Consider the following 19,404-nt stretch of genomic DNA (forward strand, 5'->3'; position numbering starts at 1 on the left):
ACAGACCGGGTGTTTAAAACTGGTTAAAACACTGAATAAAGCAGCAGTGTTGTGTTAAAAAAAAAAAAAAAAAAAAAAATTTCTGACATTCTTTTCTGACACAAAAAAACAAAGATGGTCCTATCTAAAGTCAGTTTTTGGTTTGTCCGCTCTGGGCTACTGTATGAATATAGCTACTGTGACCATGGATGTATTATAGTGAAGGGACTGTGACTCATCCATTGTTTAGTGGACTTCTGTTTTGAAGCCTTGAGCCATTTTAACATGGGGTCTATGGGGACTCACTCTGTTTTGGAGCCAGCCTCTAGTGGCCATTCAAGGAACTGCAGTTGCATCATTTTCATTTTTTAATGTCGGAGGTTGCTGCTTACCCATGACGACGACTTACTCTCTAAGTACATATAAACAGCTCATTGTAAGGTGATGGAAACATAATCAGCATACTTATTATATTCCATTTCTGCCAATATATGCCCCTAAATCCTACACAGTAAACCTTTAACAACATATTTTACAAGTGATGGTTCCCAATAACAAATAAAAAAAGGGGAAGCTCAGTTTGTTTCAAGTTTAATTTTTAGTGCCAAAATCAAAAATAACAGTATTCAAAGGAAGTAAAGTCTTCAACAACCCTGGATCTTTGTCAGTGTGTGAAATACCTTGCAGAGTGTTTCATTGTGAATGAATATAATCTCTGTAGCTACAAAATTATTGGATTATCATTCTGAAATAATATAAGTAATGGTGGATGTAAATGTATGGTGACTTCAGTCCTCATCCTAAAACATTTAGTAATCACTCTATTGCAATGAGCTGGAAAACATGGAGCAGGAGGACTGAAGTGGTGTTTCCTTTATCTATTTAATCTACTGAATTGCACATTCTTTTGGGTTACCATACAGCTGCACAGTGAACTGTATCTATTGGTGACTTTTAACTATTTAACCAGAACATTACATGGAAGTGATCTACTAATCTGTATATTTGCATTCTCACTTTGGTTTTCATTTGCACACAAATCAATGCAGGTCACACATACGATTTAAAAAAAAGCCGTGCCCACCTCAGATAGTTACTTGTCTCATTGTATATCAATTAGTGTAAACCAGAGGGACAGGTGAAAGAGCAAAAACAAAATGCTGAGTTTAGCCCAACAAAATGCATCCTCATAAACCAAAGCAAAGTTATGCTGTATGCTCACTCAACTCAATCGTCCCATCTAATCATTCACACTGATAAAGTGTCATAAATGATATACTGTATCTACATTCTACTCATTCAGATTGCTGGTGCTGCACACTCATAACTAAGAGAGCATAACAAATAAGGCAAAGCCAAAATTCTCCTCTTTTTGTGTTAGTACTGCGGCTCTGGTCACAGACATCCCCACATGTGGCCTTATAGGGGCACAGTCATGCCTCTTTCCATTGTTCAGGCTTAAGAAAAGCACATCACTAAATGTATTACAGTCTCTATTGCTTACACACCACTCCAGCACACTGCCACAGTTGCACTGGCAGCCCTGTGACAGTTTATCAGTCCGTCTGTGCATAACGTCTCTGTGGCCTTCCCTCAGTATCTCAGAAGTCCACCACGCTGGTGTGACCAGAATTTTGGTTCGTCATACATGAGGAGATCTAGAACAGGTTCTCAGCCATGGCAGTGAAACTGAGCAGAAATCTACCCATCTCTTTCTTCCCCTCTCACAGTCCTCTCGCTCTAGTTATGGCAGTATTCAACGGACGTCCATGTGTTATTAAAACAGTCGGGCTTGTTTCTTGAGCTCATTTCTCTTCCACAGAGCCAGGCGGTCAAAATCCTCCACAGTCATGCCAAACACTTGAAGGAACTCCTCAGGGGACAGGTGACGCTGAGGACACAGGGATAAAGAAATGAATCAAATACCACTTTTACACCAAATTAGTTTTGGTTGTTGAACCTGTTCTGTCCAGAACTCTTGGCAACTCGGTGCTATCTAGAGAACCAGCCTGTATTTCCACCAGCTTTGAGTGGAAACATTTTATTCAAGGATGTGTAATCTATGGAAAGTGTTACATAGATTACATACATTTCACAGCAGAAATAAACAGTAGAGGCTAAACTCTTGTTGTGTTTTTAAAGATATTTGTTTTTACCCGAAAAACAAGAATGGACCAAATATTAATGACACCACTGTATGCCTTTCTTTTTTTCTGATGATTTCTTACTTGACTCTCTTGCAAACCTGTAGAATATGACACCCATGAATGTGGTCCCAGTTTGCACTTCAGGTCAAGAAAAACCTTCAGCTTTTTGGTTCCAGCTGAGAAGTAAATTTTCAGCTTCTTAACCAATTTAATCTTGGTCAAAATGCTGTCAACACTTCCAAATTTGGTGCTGGAACTGGAACTGACCCAGTTCCATGTTGGTGGAAAAGGGGTAACAGTTATCACATAATACCTGTCACTTTTACAGTATCAAATTAAACCTTACATTCCTCTAATATTCTTTTCAACTTCGCCATAGTTGCCATTGAGAACGTTGAGGTTACAATGATAAAAACAGCAATTGATTTCTTTTTACTAAAATTGATTGTTTTAGGCAAAGAATCCTAAATGAATAAATGAAAAAAAGGAGTATTTTCAACATATAGCTGGCACCTTACCACGATGACAGGACATAAAATTGACAGAAAACATCACCTCACAGCTTAATGAATACATATTTTTGTAAAGTATTTTTCAGAGTTTGTATGGTGGCCTGTTGTAAGTCTCTTCAGTATGTGGTAATCTGCTGCAGACGTAGCCTTTGTATTTCTAAAATCTTGGCTCAGGTGCTAGATTTTAAGTAGGCCAGGGACAACATCTCCCCAGCACAGTTAGCCCTATAGGCCCATTCATAACTTACCTCCAGCCTGGCTCTGTCTACATCTTTGGGCAGCCTGTTGCGACCTCTGGTGGTGACAATGAGCTCCTCATAGGGGTAAATCTGCAGAGAGAGAGAGGGCCAGCAATGATTTATCAAACTTTAGACATTAAGTTACAATAACACTGGGATTATTCCACATACAGGCTAAATCAAGTGGAATGAATTATTCAAGAGATTAATTTAAACCCTTACCTTGTACTCTGCTGGGAGGAAAGAATGAAAATTAAGTCAGTACACGAGAAAAAAAAAACCTTTGAATTAATTGCTTCAATCTAATAAAGGGTAGGTGTTTTAAATGCATATTAAATTACCTCTGCTTCCCCAGTTGACCTCACTGCCACTGTCATACTGGTACTGGTAGCAATCAGCACTCTGAGGCTACAGGTGATGAGAGGGACAGTGACTTTAACATAAACAGATACTTTGCATGTTTTTAGCCTGAGAAATGTCAACATATGTATCTGGAGATAATAAAAGCCCCTCAATTGCCAATTCCAGTGACTCAAAGTTAATGTCAATTTCATAAAACAGATGCAATTTTAAAGCTGTTCAGACCAATCAAAATGAGCCTAAGTACTTTATAATTAATACAGCTAATCACGCTTTGTTGTGTCCCTTTTTTTTCACTGTGGTCTCACCCTCTGGATGCCGTTGCGTCCGTATCCTGGTAGTGAGGCGGACTTACAACCAAAGTCTACAACACAGAAAGCAGCAGTTAAATATTACCCCAGTCAAGCCAATCGCTTCTAAAATTTCCAAATATTTTAATGTAGTTTGGCACATTGAAATCATGTGATCAGTGCCAGGTCAGTGCCAGAAGATGGCGCTGATGACTAACCCCAAAAAATCCTAAAGTTCCAGATGTTTGCACACAATGTTGGTGCTTTGTTTATGTAAGGTCATTGTATCCAGCACAAACACGTGATTTAAAACAACAACAACCTCCATTTGAAAACCATATTAAATCAATAATTAAAAAATATTAAAGTAATGGCATTTAAATAAACCAGAAGTCTGATCGGCATAAATCATTTTATAATAAAATATTAATGATAAACTCACCGCTATCGGCGCTGTACTGAGATCTGGGAGCTGTAAAATAACAAAGTTACATTGTTAAAACGTCGTGACATCTCACTTTTTGCAAAAAAAAACCCAACCCAAACCCCCAAAACTGCATTTTTAACCTGCCCTGCTCTAAATTTTGATTAATTTCCTCAAAAAAATATTCAGGGGAAATGGCGTTGGAGATTTGACAGCCATCTGTCTAGTTAGAGGCGTAACAAAGAGAGACGGAGCAAGTTGCATACCCAGCAAGCCCTGGGAGAAACACAAAACATCAAAGGGGCAAGAAGGCAGAAGGAGGCCAGACAGGACTGGTTCAGGGAGGAAATAAATAAATTTATATATATATATATATATATATATAAAACAACATACAAACAACTGAGCACAAAGAAACACTGCACGACCCAGCATCTAATCACAAAACACAGCTTGCATGGGTACAAGCCTTTGTTGCCTTTCAACCGTAGCCAACAGAGTCCCGTTCAGTTGTGTCCCCTCCCATTGGAGAAACAGCTTTAATGAGAGATCTTACTGCTCATAAATAAACCAGGATATGGGACACCAGCTGTGAGTGCAAGAGAGCGAGATAGATACACAGATAGATGGATGGATAGATGGAGAGTTAACAGAGTAGAATATAGAGATCAGCAGAGAGAGAGAGGAAGAGAAACAAGCATGCACACTGAGATGGAGCGAGAACGTGCAAAGAAGAAGGGAGCTGCTGGATAGTGATAGACTGTCTGAATATCAGAGGCTAAAATAACAGTCTCAATGTGCTGTGTGATCAATGGAGCTTGATCCTTACAAACGAAAACACCTCAGGTAGCTTCAGATGGGGCTTTATCACATCTGGCCCACCTGATAGCTTGTTTAAAATCAGTGTGATCAGATATCCCCCACGACAATGACAGGCCACATCTGCTGCTGCTGGTCTACCGCAGGTTCGGCAGCAGCTGTTTGGCTATCTTTCCATCTCAATAAACTGCCCTGCCTGAAGCAGCCCTGACCCTCTCTGACCTGCATCCACAACCTTGCTGCCCTCACTCAAAACCCAGATGACAGCAGCAGATATTGAGGCTCGTAAAAAAAAAAAAAAAGCCATGTGGCAACGCACATGATGACACTGGGAGGGACAAAGACGTGGCTGCACAGGCATGAACTTGCAGAAAGAGACAAAGAGGGAGATGCATAGGGGGCAGGGTGGATCCTTACATCCGTTGACAGTGTTGTTGTACGCCGTGGTGCCGTAGCCTGTAGTGTTGAGTGTTTCCTTGCTCCCACTACGAGAATTCCTCGCACTGCCCCAGGGGTCGTTGTCATAGGAACCAGATCTAGCTTTCATCTCCTCCTTTAGGATCATCCTCCCAATGCCACTCCCGATCTGAGAGGGAGCAAGAAAAGAGGCAGAAAAGGGGGAGAGAAAAAAAAAGAAAGAGGCGTAAGCTGCTAATTCAATGTACAGCTAATGTAAGCTGGAGAAAAAAAAAAGGAGGATGGTTAAGGCACCATATTATAAAAAGTGCATTATTTATGGGTGTTTCTGAGGAGGTGACACTCTTCAACCAGATGTTGAAGAAAGAGAGGAAGAAAATAATGAAGCTCTTACTCTTTGAAGACTGTGACTCCAACCCTCTTCATCTCCTCCCGTCGAGAAGCGTCTTCTCGGTGCCCGATAGGCTGAGAGAGAAAACAGATTAAAGAGATTCCCTCGTATGAATATAGAGCTCAGAGTGGAACGCAGTGGGTGAGTGAATAAATATGACAACACAGAGTTAGAGAAGGAACTGTACTTCTAAGTCTGTGTTTGGTCCGGCGTAAAAATCTAAAAAAAAAGCAGCTTACGATGCAGCTTGCCATTCAACACTCAGTGAAGTGACAGTGTTTCCTACCCCTGGGGGAGCTGGTGTATGGGTAGTAGTCAGACTCTGACTGGCTGTATGGCTCAGGGGAATAGGTGGACAGTCTGGAGGATCTGAGGATGTCCTCGCTGGTCCTGCTTTTGGTGGCTGCATCCACATGATTGTCTGTGAAGAAAAAATGGATCATGTTAGGAGAGAAAAGAAAAACAGACAGAGCCAAAGTAACAGGCAATTCTGCTGAGGAAAGAGTTTGACATTTTGGGCATTATGTTTAGTCTCTTTTGTTGCTGAGCGTTACATGAAAAGATTGATACCACTCTCCAACCAACTAATTTGATAAACGATTAATCGCTTTGGGTCATTAAAAAAAAAAAAAAAAGTTAAAATTATCTGATTCCAGCTTCTAAAATGTGAATATTTTCAATTTTCTTTATTCCTCTATGATAGTAAGCTGACTTTATTTGGGGTTTGGACAATACAAGACATTTGAGAAAGTCATCTTGGGTTTTGGGAAACCTTTTTCACAATTTTCTGACATTTTCTAGACCCAAAAAAAAAAAACCCTACTAGATTAATCCAGAAAACGGATTCAACGGATTAATCCACAATGAAAATAATCGTCAGGCATAGTGTCAATTTTCTCATCTAGCTCTTGGCAAGAAAGTGAATAAGCTGCTTCCAAAAATGTCAAACTATCCCAAAAAGGAGAAAAATGTGTTAATGATTATCACAAAGATGTACAGCGTGGTTACATTTACACTTCATATCCAGTTATAATATCCAACATTCCTGTCAGAGGAGATCATATTTCAGCCAACAGCACAAGAATAACCAGCTTTAAAGTGAGTTCAGTTACTGCTCAGCCTGAGGCGCACAGTCTGCTTCATGAGTGGTGCGAGGGGATGATATTGATGCCACTTCGCACTAAAGCACAGTCAATGGGAGTCAATGGATGTGACATGCAGTGTAATGTCAGATAGATCGCTCTTCACTCTGTTAGCCATTAGCCATGCCGCCCCGATCCATGATCCATTGGATTCCAATACACATGATGCATGACAGCGATGGCAGACATTCTCATCTCTGGGACACACACTTTCAGCTCGACGACAGGGTGAGCCGCCCACACATACACACACACACACACACACACACACGCACACACACACGCACGCGCACACATACACACATTCAGAGCAAAGTTACTGTAGACAGCTGGCTGAAACTTCTGTCAGAGGAGCTATGGCTCTACAGTATTGACATGGGACGACAAAAACAGAAAGAGAGACACATACCCAAACACAGACACACAGACAGACAGACGTGTGATATCTATCTACCGACAGTGAGTGAAACAGCGAGAGGAGGGAGATACTTACAGTGGCAAGGTCACCGGGTAAAGTGGAGCAGAAGGTGGAGGGAAGTGAATAAAAGTGATTGGATGCAATAAAAAAGAGGCAAAAAGAAAAGGGAAACATTACTGGAACGTCCCCAAGGGACATGTGACAATGTGAAAGCTTTGCTACCTCTACAGAGAACAAGGACAAAGCCACAAAACAGGGATCTGATTGTTTCTGTACAGGTAGCAAACTTGTTAACTGAGTAGTACATAACAGGCCTTGGATGCGCACAGCATCACAACTTTACATTTGTCTGTTGTGGCTTTGGGTTTACATCAGTCCTGTTAAGTGCTGGAACTAGAGAAAATAATAATAAAAAGTTGTTGGGGATGTAACCAATACAAAAAACTCATGGTACAATAATACCATGATAAAAAGCCCACTATACAATATTTATTGCAATTTTCAAAAAAAGAAGAAATTGACTAAAAAATGAATCTGATGTGTACAATCGCCATTTTCCCATTGATTTTGTCTCTGTGAAAACATCAGTTATCAATGCTATGCTTGAATGCAATGGGAGGTTTGACATTAGGGCTTGCCATTAAGCCTTTAGTAAGAATAAATAAAATCACAAATATTAAAAATCACTAATGTAAAAAACATACAATTAACAGGTAATTACTTGGCTTGGATGATGCTAACTTAAACATTACTTTGTTGCCTGTTTAGCCTGACACTTGGCTGGTTTTTGAGCCAAAAACAAGATAGTTGCTCATAGTTCCTTTGCACAGTGCATTTAAGAGAAGGGCTGCCAGACCATTAGGACCAAAGCCACTGATTTGTTGACAGACTTAAGCCAAGACATCATGGCTAGCGGACGATTAACAACGACATTAATTGTTTTCAACATGGAAAAAATGGAAAAATAATCAAAGAAGAGAATCAGCGTCAGATCTGTCATTTTGGATTCATTTTAAAATGTCTCCAAAACGACACCGCAGTTCAAGGCTGGATTAGGAAGTGTATGATCCAAATCCAAAAACCATTGCATTGGAGCACTTGTTGAAATGACACAACAGTACATGTCAGCTTCTGAGCAAAAATGAAGCTCCTCTTGTGTCCAGTATCAAGGTATTACGGTAACTGGGTTATTTAGAAAGCCCAAAAGTTTGATTCTCAAAAAATACACGCCTTTTTTTAAATTTATTTTTTAAACTCATATGGAGATGCTGTATTGAGGACGTACTGTATGTAGTACCACTCACACACCACCAGAGGTCTGTCTCTATTAGTGAAAAAGGCAGAGGTGACAAACATGGCGACTGCGCTTGCTACACTAGCAAAATAATCTTGCGATATTGTGGTAGATTTCGTCACAATCCCACAACAGCAATGAGACATTGTTATTTTATCGTGCTATTGCAAAATTCAGTATAACCTTACATCCCTAAGCGTACAAGTGCTTGTAAAATGTGTGTGCTGAAATGTGTTCATGTCTAGAAACATTATGGCCAGTGATGTACGAATTATAGGTGTGAAATATAGGAGTGTGAATGTGTTTATGCATATGCACAGGTCAACGACTAATTACCCCACAAATATCAACACATACAGCACAGAAGAACATGCAGGACAACAACAAAGATAAATCATCCTCCATCAAGATCCCTTAAGTCTTGTGACTCTCAGCTGAACAGCCTTTTCCAGCGTGATGCAACGAGGGGATAGAAAATCTTTTTCTTATGAATGTTTATACTCAAGCACACTATCCAGATGGCTGGAGTGCATTCCTGTTTAATGACTTGTAAAAAAGGCAAAAATAGCATCTTGTGTTAACCGCGCTGTTGTGTTATTTGACTGAACGACAACATAAATCCACACAATTAAGAAATCAGACCTCCCTCTCACACGCTCCCTCTGTTTTCCACTAAAAAAAACAGCACAACAGCTGTCTCCAAACAATTACAGTTACAGTAACGTCTCCTTAAATCACACACTGACCGCTGATTAACCAGGCTAGGGTGAGAAATAAAAGAGGTCTCCACAGCAAATATATATTCCAGTTATAATACAGTTTTCCACTGTGCTTTGCTCCATTGTTCAGTTCTATTCTGGTGAATTGTGTGTCCTCAGAGTCCCATGTACTCAACTCTTGTCACGCCTGAGCAACCTTCACTTCATTCGGGGTCTATTTCAGCCCCATTTGCCGACAAGAACCTGTCGTGCTGCTGGAGCTGCACGCAGGAGCATGTGGCATGCACACTAAACATTGCTCTTTTGCATTTGGCCACTTACTAATGCAATATAACTTATCTATCTTTCATTTTTTGTTGTTGATGGCATATCAATTCCAATCACAACTGGAGCATCAACGCTGATAAATACTATCACAAGGGGTTGCAGAAAAACATCAATAGGTCGTTAAAAACATCTACATCGAGTACTCAAACACAGTATGACTAAACTGACAAGAGGACAGGCAGGCTAAGGCGGGGCTAACTGCACTGTACCCGTTCTCGTATAGATGGGAGGCTTCCTGTAGATGTTGGGATCCCCTGTGGCTGAGGAGAGAAAGAGGAGATGGAGAAGTGAAAAGTGGAGGAGTAAAGGAGGAGAGGAGGTGAGTTTCTGTTGAGGGACGAGGTGGATGCAGGGGGGGGATGGATGTAAATGAAGGTAAAGATGAAGTATGAGGGGAAGAATGTGCCAGAGATATAATGTGCGGTACAAAAATACGACTTAGTCACATTTTCACACACTCTGATTCCCACGGAACTTAAAATGAATTATTTGCATTCGTGAATAATGGCTGATGAAATTTTCCCACAGAATAAAAATAAAATCTATGAGATCGTGAGGAGAGCAATGAGGAGATGGGGGGAGTCCTACCTGGTACATGAAAATGTTTAGGGGGCTGGTTTGTGGTGGGTGTGCTTGACCGCCCCTCTTGGCCGTAATAAGGTGAACTCCTGCCACTCTCAGAGCCTGCAGCCAGCCACAGCCAATCACAGCAAAGGAAACATGAGCATGAAGGAAAGGCCTCAACACAAGTCTCATCCATGCAGGTGAAAACCAAACAGCTTAAACATTCATTCAAATTACAAAGTGACATTGGGATAACTTTTCCACTTGTGCAGCTACAAAGGTTATTGAGTTGTCTTCCTATGACAGTAATTACAGTCTCAATGCACACGTGTAAGAGTTAGATGAAATGATAGCCAAGGAGCAACTGCAGCAATGACAGAGCCAAACAAGTATTTTGGAGTGAAGTGAAAGAGATTCTGCCCTGACACTGTGAATCTCGTTACCACTGAATTTATATGATGGCATATTTGTTAATATATAAGAGTGGTGATGACATACAAATGGCAATGACAAGCACTTTGATCTCTCGTAAAGGAATAGTTCAACATTTGGGGGAAAAAGGCTTCTTTGTCCCCTAATGGCTTGGACATACTTTATGCATTGAACGTCCACAGACAGCTGCTGTCGCACGGACACAGACGCGCACGTGGTATTATTCATAGTATGGCTGAGGGTCCGCATCAGCCTCAAGCAGCAATTGGAGGGGTGGGAGTTGAGATTATTGTTCTTCTACTGCAGATGTCTTGTGAAAATGAAAATAAGAAGATGCTGCTGTGTCTGGAGTGAATGTTGGTCGAATAGCCAACTTAAAACCAGCTTTACTGTGGTGAGGCGGCTGCAGCTGTCTTGACTACAGTGTGTTGGACTGGACTGGAGCAAAAGACTGGAGTATGAGCAGTCTGCACATGTTATATATACAGTCCCTGCACTCACAAAAAATGGAATGGGCAGTATATGGTTGTCTGCTTCAGTATCCTTGCGGACAGGTGTGGATGACATTTATGTCTTGCAGACCAAAGGGGACCTTCAGAGATAGACATATGCTGAGACTCTGAATTGGGCCTTTTCGAGAGTTAGATGAGAAGATTTATATCATTTTCACGTCTGCACGCTAAATATAAAGCCACAACCAGAAGTCGGCTAGCTCAGCTTAGCATAAAAACTGGACACGGAAAAAACCTTAGATTGTATATAAAGATGGACGACATGACAGCTCCCCCAAAGTGAGGTGATTCAATCGCGATCGCCCCCTGGTGTCTGACTGCAGTACAGGTCCTTAGACCCGCCCCTCTATGTTAGTGAATGGTCATAGGCTGAACTAAAAACCCAAAGTACATGCCAAATAAATGTTTCCCAAAGACGGTTTCTGTCACTGACGGTAGTTCTTATCACCCTGATGTTTGTTCAACTGTTTGTTTTCATGATAAGTTCGGTTTTATGCATTATTAAATTATACAAAAGGGGGCTTTTCCGCCATGATGGACAGCCAATTCTTGCGCTCACATTCAGTGGAGCTGCTTACTATTGGTTGGACGGGTGTTTGAACGGGAACTCCCCCACCGCGGATATCGTTACTGCGCAGATGCAGGGCTCCCAGTGACATCACACTCGCAACATGGCAACACTCATACCCGGAATATTTTAACCTTACTTCAGCGGGGGTAAGTAGGGGCACGTCGTCTATCTTTATTTACAGTCTATGGGGAAAACAGTGAGCTTGGCTCTGCCAAAAAACAACAAAATATGCCTCCAAAGCCTACTAATGCATGTTAATTCAGAGCCAGGCTAGCTGTTCCCCCTTGTTGCTTATGCTATGCTAAACTAAGCTAGGTAAACTGAACAGACATATGTGCGAGCGGTATCGACCGTCATCTCAACATCAGCAAGAGAGCAAATAGGCATCTTCCCCCAGAATGTTAATCTACTCTTTGGAGCGATTTGACGTCAGTAGAATCATTCGCAAAATTAAAAATGACTCAGCTCAGAAACTCCATTGTTCTTCAACTTTGCTCAAATCACATTTCACATTAGGCACAGCATGATTGATTTCATTTAATACATTTTTTAACAGGCTGATATTAAACTCTGAGGTCATAAGCAGACAATTAGGAGTGAGTACCGTCTGACTCACCAGGGTAGGCATAGTGCTGTGGAGAGCGAGGCATGATGGGTGACATGCCTTGACGACTATATGTCGGTGAGTCAATATAACCTGGACTGGAGCACCGCCTCTGCTTCATATCCAGGCTGTCAAAGTCCTGAAAGGACAAAGGAGACAAGGTGGAATTGGCGAAAAAAGACCAGAGGGCAACCAGGAGACAAATATCTTAGTGACAGGTCAAAATGACAACAGTTCACTTGTTTAAACTCGTCTTAAGTGCTCTGCTATTTATGTTGGGATGAAGAATGCTCACCTGAGAATAGGGGGAGAGGGTCCCAAGTGACTGGAGAATCAGTGGAGAGATAAGACTTATTATTTGTACTTTGTACTAGCAGCATTGTGAGAAAAGCACACCTTAAATCACATATTTGAAGGATCACAATAAAAAACTGACATTCTTTTCAAAATCAATCTCTGCCTTGTTTAATGCTACATGGATGATTGGTGGCCATTTCTGCATCGGAGAAAGTAATGAAGAAATAGTAAAAGAAATAGTTTGGCATTTTGAATTTTTTTTTAATTCACATTCTTGCCAAAAGTTAGATCAGACAATATATTCCACTCTCATGTCTGTCTAAATCTCACTTATTATCTATTTATATATTTTTTGTTTTATTCATAAACACAAACCAAAATGAAAAAAAAATATTAAAAAAAAGGAAATTTGTGTTTTGGTCTGTTTCTAGTTTTGGTGTAAGAGCTCACTTTTTTTAACCTTTGGACAGAGCTAGGCTGGCTGTTTTCCCCTGTTTCCAGTCTTTATGCTAAGCTAAGGTAATCGCCTGCTGGCTCTAGTTTCATATTAAGCGGACTAATATGAGAGTGACATTATTGTGGAAAAAAGCAAATAAAAGTCATTTGAAAAATGTCAAACTATTACTTTTAGTATAGTGCATATGTAAAAGGACATTTACCAGAAACTAATGTGAAAGTTGTGTGTTGGCAGTAAAATCCATCAATCTGTAACTTAAACAAATGCTACAAAATATTCACAACCATTTCAGGCTCATCATTTCCAAAACCAATTTCGCTTTAAATTCCCAGGATTTTTACATTAAATGAAAAATGATTTTTATATTGATCTCAAGTTGAAGTTCATGATGGTTAAAAAAAATCCAATTTTCCATTCCAACTTCTTACATTATACCAAATCAAATTAACCAATTTAATCAATTTTTAAAAAACAAAAAAAAATGGAAATAATGAGCCCTACACATACTAAATGACTGGGATGTACTGACACACATTTCTTATATGCACAATTCAATCTAAAAACCTAGACTCTTCCCTGCAAACAGACCAATAATGAGACCAGTGCTAAGTTTGGCCTGGAGTGTGTAGCAGTAGTACCTCCCCATAGCTGTAAGTTTCTAGCCTGTCATCAGGGGTGTATCTGTGGTACGGCTGGTATGAGGAGGATATGAGGTCTGGCTGTTGGACCTCGTATATGGCTTTGACCTTTGGCAGGGCAGCTAGGTCCTTATAATCTAGGATCTGATTCTCCACTCTGGCCTGGAGAGAGGACAAACACATACACCCACCACAGACAGAGACAACAGCAACAAGACACAACATCAACCACATGGACGATGCACAGTAACAAAGTAGAATGGAAATGCAGCCAGTGGTGGTGAGCACATCATGCAGCAGTAAGAAGAGTGAAAAAGAGCTGATGAAGCACACACAAGTTTGCCCATGCACATACGTGTGTGTGCGCTCATCAAAAAGTACACATGTATGCTGCAGAAGCTGACAGCAGTGTAAGTTGTTGACCTTCAGGAGCTCAGCATGTGTGAGAAAGAGAGCAGAGGAAGCAAAGACAGCGAGAGAGAGATACAGAGAGAGAGAGGAGACAGTATGGACGACAAGCGTGCTTACACTGCATTTCTCCCTCATCCATCACCTTTAACAGAAAGGTCATTGATTATGAGACGAGAGGCGAGCCGGGCAGGGCTGAGCAGAGAGCGGTGACTCCTGCTTGCATGCAGACAACCCTTGACATGCTAATACTGCCGACATGCAGCAGCAGCACCCAGCAGACTGCCAAGCAGCACAGTTAGACACTGCTCCATATGTGGCTGAAATGGAACTTGTCCAACTCTGCGATGCACAGAGTGACAACCTTCACATGAACCTGGTATAAACCTGGTACAAACCAAATGCTAACTTATCAGGAAGGAGGCTGAATAATGCTGCAAAGTTAGGATACATTTTGCCAATAGAAAATCCCTCAACCTCTGACCTCAACATATCTGAATGAAAATGGGTTATTTGAGTACCCGTGAGTCTCCCCTTCATAGACATGCCCACTTTATGTCAGTCCCATGGAGGTTTTCTGCTGTCAATTGATTCCTAATCAAGACAATCTGGTAAGAATCACTTTTACCTTGTCAATATGGACTTTATAACTGTTTTGAAATGCAAAATAATGGAATTAAAAATGCACGATTAAAAAAAATGAGATTAACTATTGAAATTTTGCAATCAAGCACAATTTAAAAAAATAATAATTTGACAGCCCTAATATTTATATGCTGTATACTGTAAAGGAAGCACTGATTCAGTGATTCGCACAATAAAACATGTATAGGTCTGTAGTTTAAAATTGGGATCAAATTTGGTTGAAAACTTTTTTTCCTTAAGTTTATGGAAGCGGATTGGGGCCATTTATGATGGAGAAAAAAATTTGGGCAAATCGAGATTAAAGTCGAAATGACGAGAATAAAGTCGAAATGACGAGAATAAAGTCGAAATTTCAGGAATAAAGTCGAAATTTCGAGAAAAAAGACGGAATTTCGAGATTAAAGTCGAAATGACGAGATTAAAGTCAAAATTTCGTGGAAAAAAAAGTCGAAAGGTCGAGCATAAAGTCGTAATATAATTTAGATATGAAAGTCGAAATTTCGAGATTAAAGTCGCAAGGAGAGCGGAGAGCTGCGCCGACCTCTGTGTACTTGCCTGGGGAGGGCTGCTCGTGGCCGGGGTGCTACTACCAAGGCTCCCCGGGATGAAGTTCCAACGTTTTCCCCTCCCCCTCATAACAGTGACAGGCCCTTCAGCCTCACCCTGACCCTGCTTGGCCTCTGGGACCCCCGCCTTGATCCAAACCCACCCTGGGGGTCTCATCTCACACCTTCTTACACATAATTCCTTATTATAGAGAAAAAAACTACATCTTTTGAATTCAAATATCTCCCTTTCACCAAACTAGCTTGACTGCCTTGTTAACTTTCCACTTGTCCAACAATTACCAAGTCTGATATGGTCAAACTAAGTTAAACATGAAAATATGAGGACTTTACATGCTGGTTTTCCCTGGTATTTGTCTCTGTCTGTGCTGCCCTCTGCCTAACCAGCCCCTTTCAATCATTCTTTGGAGGCAGACCATGAAAGTAGCAGAATCAAATTGACCAAAATCACACAAACGCTCCCCCCGATTAGACGTGAATTAGCTCTAAACTATAATCTGGTACAGTGCACCAAAAGATAACATTTATGTTTTAACTGTACATGGTTCCTTTTAGAAATAAATAAATAATAAATCATTTAATTCAACCAATGACCTAAACCTGGGTTTCATTTAACTCGTACCTTAACTTTTTTGGTTTTCATTCCCTTTCTTGTGGATCAAATCTTTTTAAGATCACTCATATCAAAAACTATCAACCTCCTGGAGGTGCTACAGAAAAGTCAGGGGACCATCGAAAGTCTCTTCTTGGAGCCATCTGTAAAAAATCTGGTGCCAGTCCATCTTGTAGATGTTGATTTAACTGGATACTTGATAACTTTGACCTGCTGGTAATGCTAATTGGCAATTTAAGGCATCACCAACATCATTAGGACACATCCTCTGGGAACAGTGAATGACTCTATAGCATTTACTGCCATCCATCAATTGCAGTTAAAAACTATTCTGGACCACATTGGTGCATTGCCTGACACTGCCATTCCACAGCTGCTGAACAGTTTCAGTTTTCATCCAAATGTAGCCCAGTTTTAACCTACGCATGACCTAATGTGTTTTTCCACTTGCAAATCCTGCCACATCAGTGATGAACACAGAGGTTAGGACACAGACAAGTGAACAGGCCAAGGGAGTGAGCAGCCTCTCAGGTTGGTGCTTAACCATTCAAGCCTATGGGTAGTGCTCGTGTTTCTGCTGTAGAAATTGTGCTTTTAGAGTAAGCTCTGTGGCAGTGGCAGCTAGAAGTGACTAAAAGCTACAAAGTTATAGGCAACTCACACATATAACCCTGCTGGGAGAGCCTATGGAGGAGCCTGGTGGAGAGATGGAGGCCTCTGACAGGCGTCTGTGCTGTGAGGTACAAACAGACAAAAAGAAAAAAGGAGAGCAGAGAACACACAGGGTGAGAAAATTACAGTTTTCCTTTTATCTTAACATTTTCATTTCAAACTCAATCTCACCCTGAGTCTCCTCTCTGCCCTCGCTGCCTGCTTGCATAATGGGTGCCACACCTCGCAACCTGAAGGAGGGAAGACAGATTGACGGTGGATGTTCTCGCATGCCATACATTCGTCTACATGGGCATGGTCCAGTGATGGAGAGTAAACACATTAACTCAAGTACTGTATTTAAGTATGGATTTAAGGTACTTGTACTTTGCTTGAGTACTTTATTTTCTGTTTAAAAGATTTTTTTTCTTGAATTTTTGCTTTTATTGTAATAGGACAGCAATAAAGGGGGGAAAGAGAGGGATGAACATGCAGCATAGGGCCACAGACTGGAGTCAAACCTCCGGTCGGCAAGGACAATGCCTCTGTACATGGGATGCCCACTGTACCAGGTAAGGTAATGTGCACCTCGATCTTTATACTTTAACTACAATACATTTCGAAGGGAAATATTGTACTTTTTACTTCACTACAATTATCTGACAGCTTTTGTTACTTTACAAATTAGGATTATTGCCTAAAATACAAAAGAAGGGTTTAAAAAATATGATGTTTGTTAAATTACCAAACAGTTTATACAAGTATTGCTGCAGCAACTAGTTGAATAATCAACCAGTTGATTCACAGAAAATTAATTGCCAACTATTTTGTGTGTTTTTCTATTTTTTAATAATTTAGAGTTTTGAGGGGTGTTTTTTTTTAAAAAAAAATTGTTCATTTGAGAGTTTTTTGTATGTTTTTTTTACTTTTTCTTTTTTGGTATTTTTTGCGTGTTTTTTTACTATTTTTTATTTTGAAGGTTCGGGTGTTTAATCTAGATTTGATCTATCTTTTATTTTCTCTTTATAAACAATTTTGTGTTTTAGTGGTGTTTTTTTAAATAATTTTGAGTGTTGGGGTGTTTATTATTTTTTATAATTTTGAGGTGGGGTACAGGTGTTTTGTATATATATATAATATATATATATTTAAAAAAAAAAATAATATTACATTTTTTGGTTGTGTTCTTTTTTAAAAGATTTTTCTGCATTGCAAACTTTTAGTTTACATGCTACATTTTCCTGATTATTCTTATTTACTTTTAGTTAAGTACCATTCTCAGTGCAGGGCTTTTACTTGCAACAAAGTATTTTCATGGGGTGGTTTTAGTACTTTAAAGGATCTGAATACTTGGTCCACCACTGGCATGGTCAGTATACTGGCATTACGTTTCACCTGTCAGGTACATTTCCTCTCCCTCTTTGAACATCAGGTTACAGCGGGAGCATCGAGCGCAGGTCGGATGGTAGTGTTTCCCTCCAGCCTGTGAGGAGAGGAGAGGGGAAGAGTGTAACTGGACATAAATTATCATCATAAAGAGTTTCACAGAGTGAGGGCTAATTTACAAATGAGCAGGTCATTGTCTCCATATGTTTTCTCCGGTACATCACCTGACCGCCAATGGCCTCGTAATGACACCATGCATTGCCTGGAGCTGTTCATCAGCATACAGCAATCAAATGATAGCCACCACCCATTCTCCTCCACGCCATAATTAGAGCAAAGAGCCCTGTAGGTCAGTCACATGAAGAAAAGTGTCGGTGTGTGTGTACGCTACGAGAGAAAGAGGGAAGTAGGTGGCCATGTAAGTGAAGGACACAAGACTGTGATACATGTCCTTGGACGCTCAAAGCGCCCCGCGGGAAAACATCCAAACAGGTGAAATGGACACATGAAATGATGCAGTATGATGTCACTGCACCCACTCCCATCCATTAATCCAGTCCAGTTCACGGTCCTGATGTTCCTCACACATGTCTCCGCGGGGCTGACGGCTGAGGCGTGGCCCCGTCCTGTCACCTCTGCCTTCCTGACACACCATTAGAGAATTTCTATTTATAGAAGCACCACTGACATGTGGCCTGTGTCGAAGAGACCTGAACTGTTTCATCTGAACAAACCCGGCTTGTGCGCTTGAGTGTGTGCGGCGGGGTATTATGTCATTTTATGCTGCATTGACTTTCCCCGCTTTTTATAAAACTGATGCTTTCATGCAATCTGCAGGAAACCAGGCCTCTCTGACGAATGTACTCTCTCCAAGAATTGCACAGTACGGTTCTTAATCGCTTCCAAGCTGCATTTTAACCAATCCCTGCGCTCCTGATCTGTCTCAGGTTACTCTGAAAGGAAAGCCAGGAGAGGATGCAGCATTTCCGTTCCTTGGTTTCCAAGCAGGAGAGCGTTTACCGTCTGTGGTCGTATAGTATCAGTTCAACAACTGCTGTTAGCATTTCTAATGAGGCCCCTGTTCTCTCCGGTGGCATTAATAGGCTGCTATATTTATTGGCACACTAAAACGCAGAGGAAGGAAGGAGAAGGAAAGAAAAGAAACTCAAGAATGGAGGTTTTGTGCTCCTCTTTCTTCCGCTTCCTGTCTTTATTTCTCCAACTACGCTGAACTACTCATTAAACTAACAACCACTGGCTCTGGAAAGTTGGACTGAAAGAGTGGCTCTGTGGAACAAGCCAAATCATCAACACAGACACAAACACAGACAGATTAGTTTATTTTTTTTATTGCAGGAGAAGAGAAACTGCACCGACATTTAAATGATACTTAAAAAAAGATCAGATGACTTATTGGATTCTGTGCTATGCTATTAGTTTTTTCTTTTTTTTTAGTTTGATGAGCATATGCCACAAACATGGGAAAAAAAACCCAGCATGTGGGATGCGTGTATCTGGTTTTACTTTTGGTCGGACACAGAGGCAAGCTTTTGATTTTATGAATGTAAAAACCATGTTATAT

The 19,404-nt window shown here is 40.7% G+C and overlaps 1 protein-coding gene across 1 annotated transcript in view; it reads right to left on the reverse strand.

Annotated features, from left to right (window-relative positions):
• Positions 1–558: 558 nt before the first annotated feature.
• The window catches only part of ablim3 (actin binding LIM protein family, member 3), a 61,514-nt gene continuing 42,668 nt past the window's right edge, over positions 559–19,404 (reverse strand). The window contains exons 7-23 of the mRNA XM_042493258.1: positions 17,832–17,919; positions 16,629–16,687; positions 16,447–16,518; positions 13,554–13,715; positions 12,457–12,486; positions 12,174–12,300; positions 10,067–10,162; positions 9,688–9,738; positions 5,865–5,981; positions 5,582–5,652; positions 5,188–5,356; positions 3,970–3,999; positions 3,546–3,601; positions 3,219–3,285; positions 3,100–3,107; positions 2,887–2,967; positions 559–1,870 (exon numbers count right to left, since the gene is read on the reverse strand). Of these exons, the coding sequence (XP_042349192.1) occupies positions 1,757–1,870; positions 2,887–2,967; positions 3,100–3,107; positions 3,219–3,285; positions 3,546–3,601; positions 3,970–3,999; positions 5,188–5,356; positions 5,582–5,652; positions 5,865–5,981; positions 9,688–9,738; positions 10,067–10,162; positions 12,174–12,300; positions 12,457–12,486; positions 13,554–13,715; positions 16,447–16,518; positions 16,629–16,687; positions 17,832–17,919 (1,398 nt within the window). The 3' untranslated portion in view covers positions 559–1,756. The remainder of the gene's footprint in view (positions 1,871–2,886; positions 2,968–3,099; positions 3,108–3,218; positions 3,286–3,545; positions 3,602–3,969; positions 4,000–5,187; positions 5,357–5,581; positions 5,653–5,864; positions 5,982–9,687; positions 9,739–10,066; positions 10,163–12,173; positions 12,301–12,456; positions 12,487–13,553; positions 13,716–16,446; positions 16,519–16,628; positions 16,688–17,831; positions 17,920–19,404) is intronic.

The sequence above is a fragment of the Plectropomus leopardus genome, chromosome 9 (genome assembly GCF_008729295.1).
Source record: "Plectropomus leopardus isolate mb chromosome 9, YSFRI_Pleo_2.0, whole genome shotgun sequence".
Classification (NCBI taxonomy): Eukaryota; Metazoa; Chordata; class Actinopteri; order Perciformes; family Serranidae; genus Plectropomus; species Plectropomus leopardus.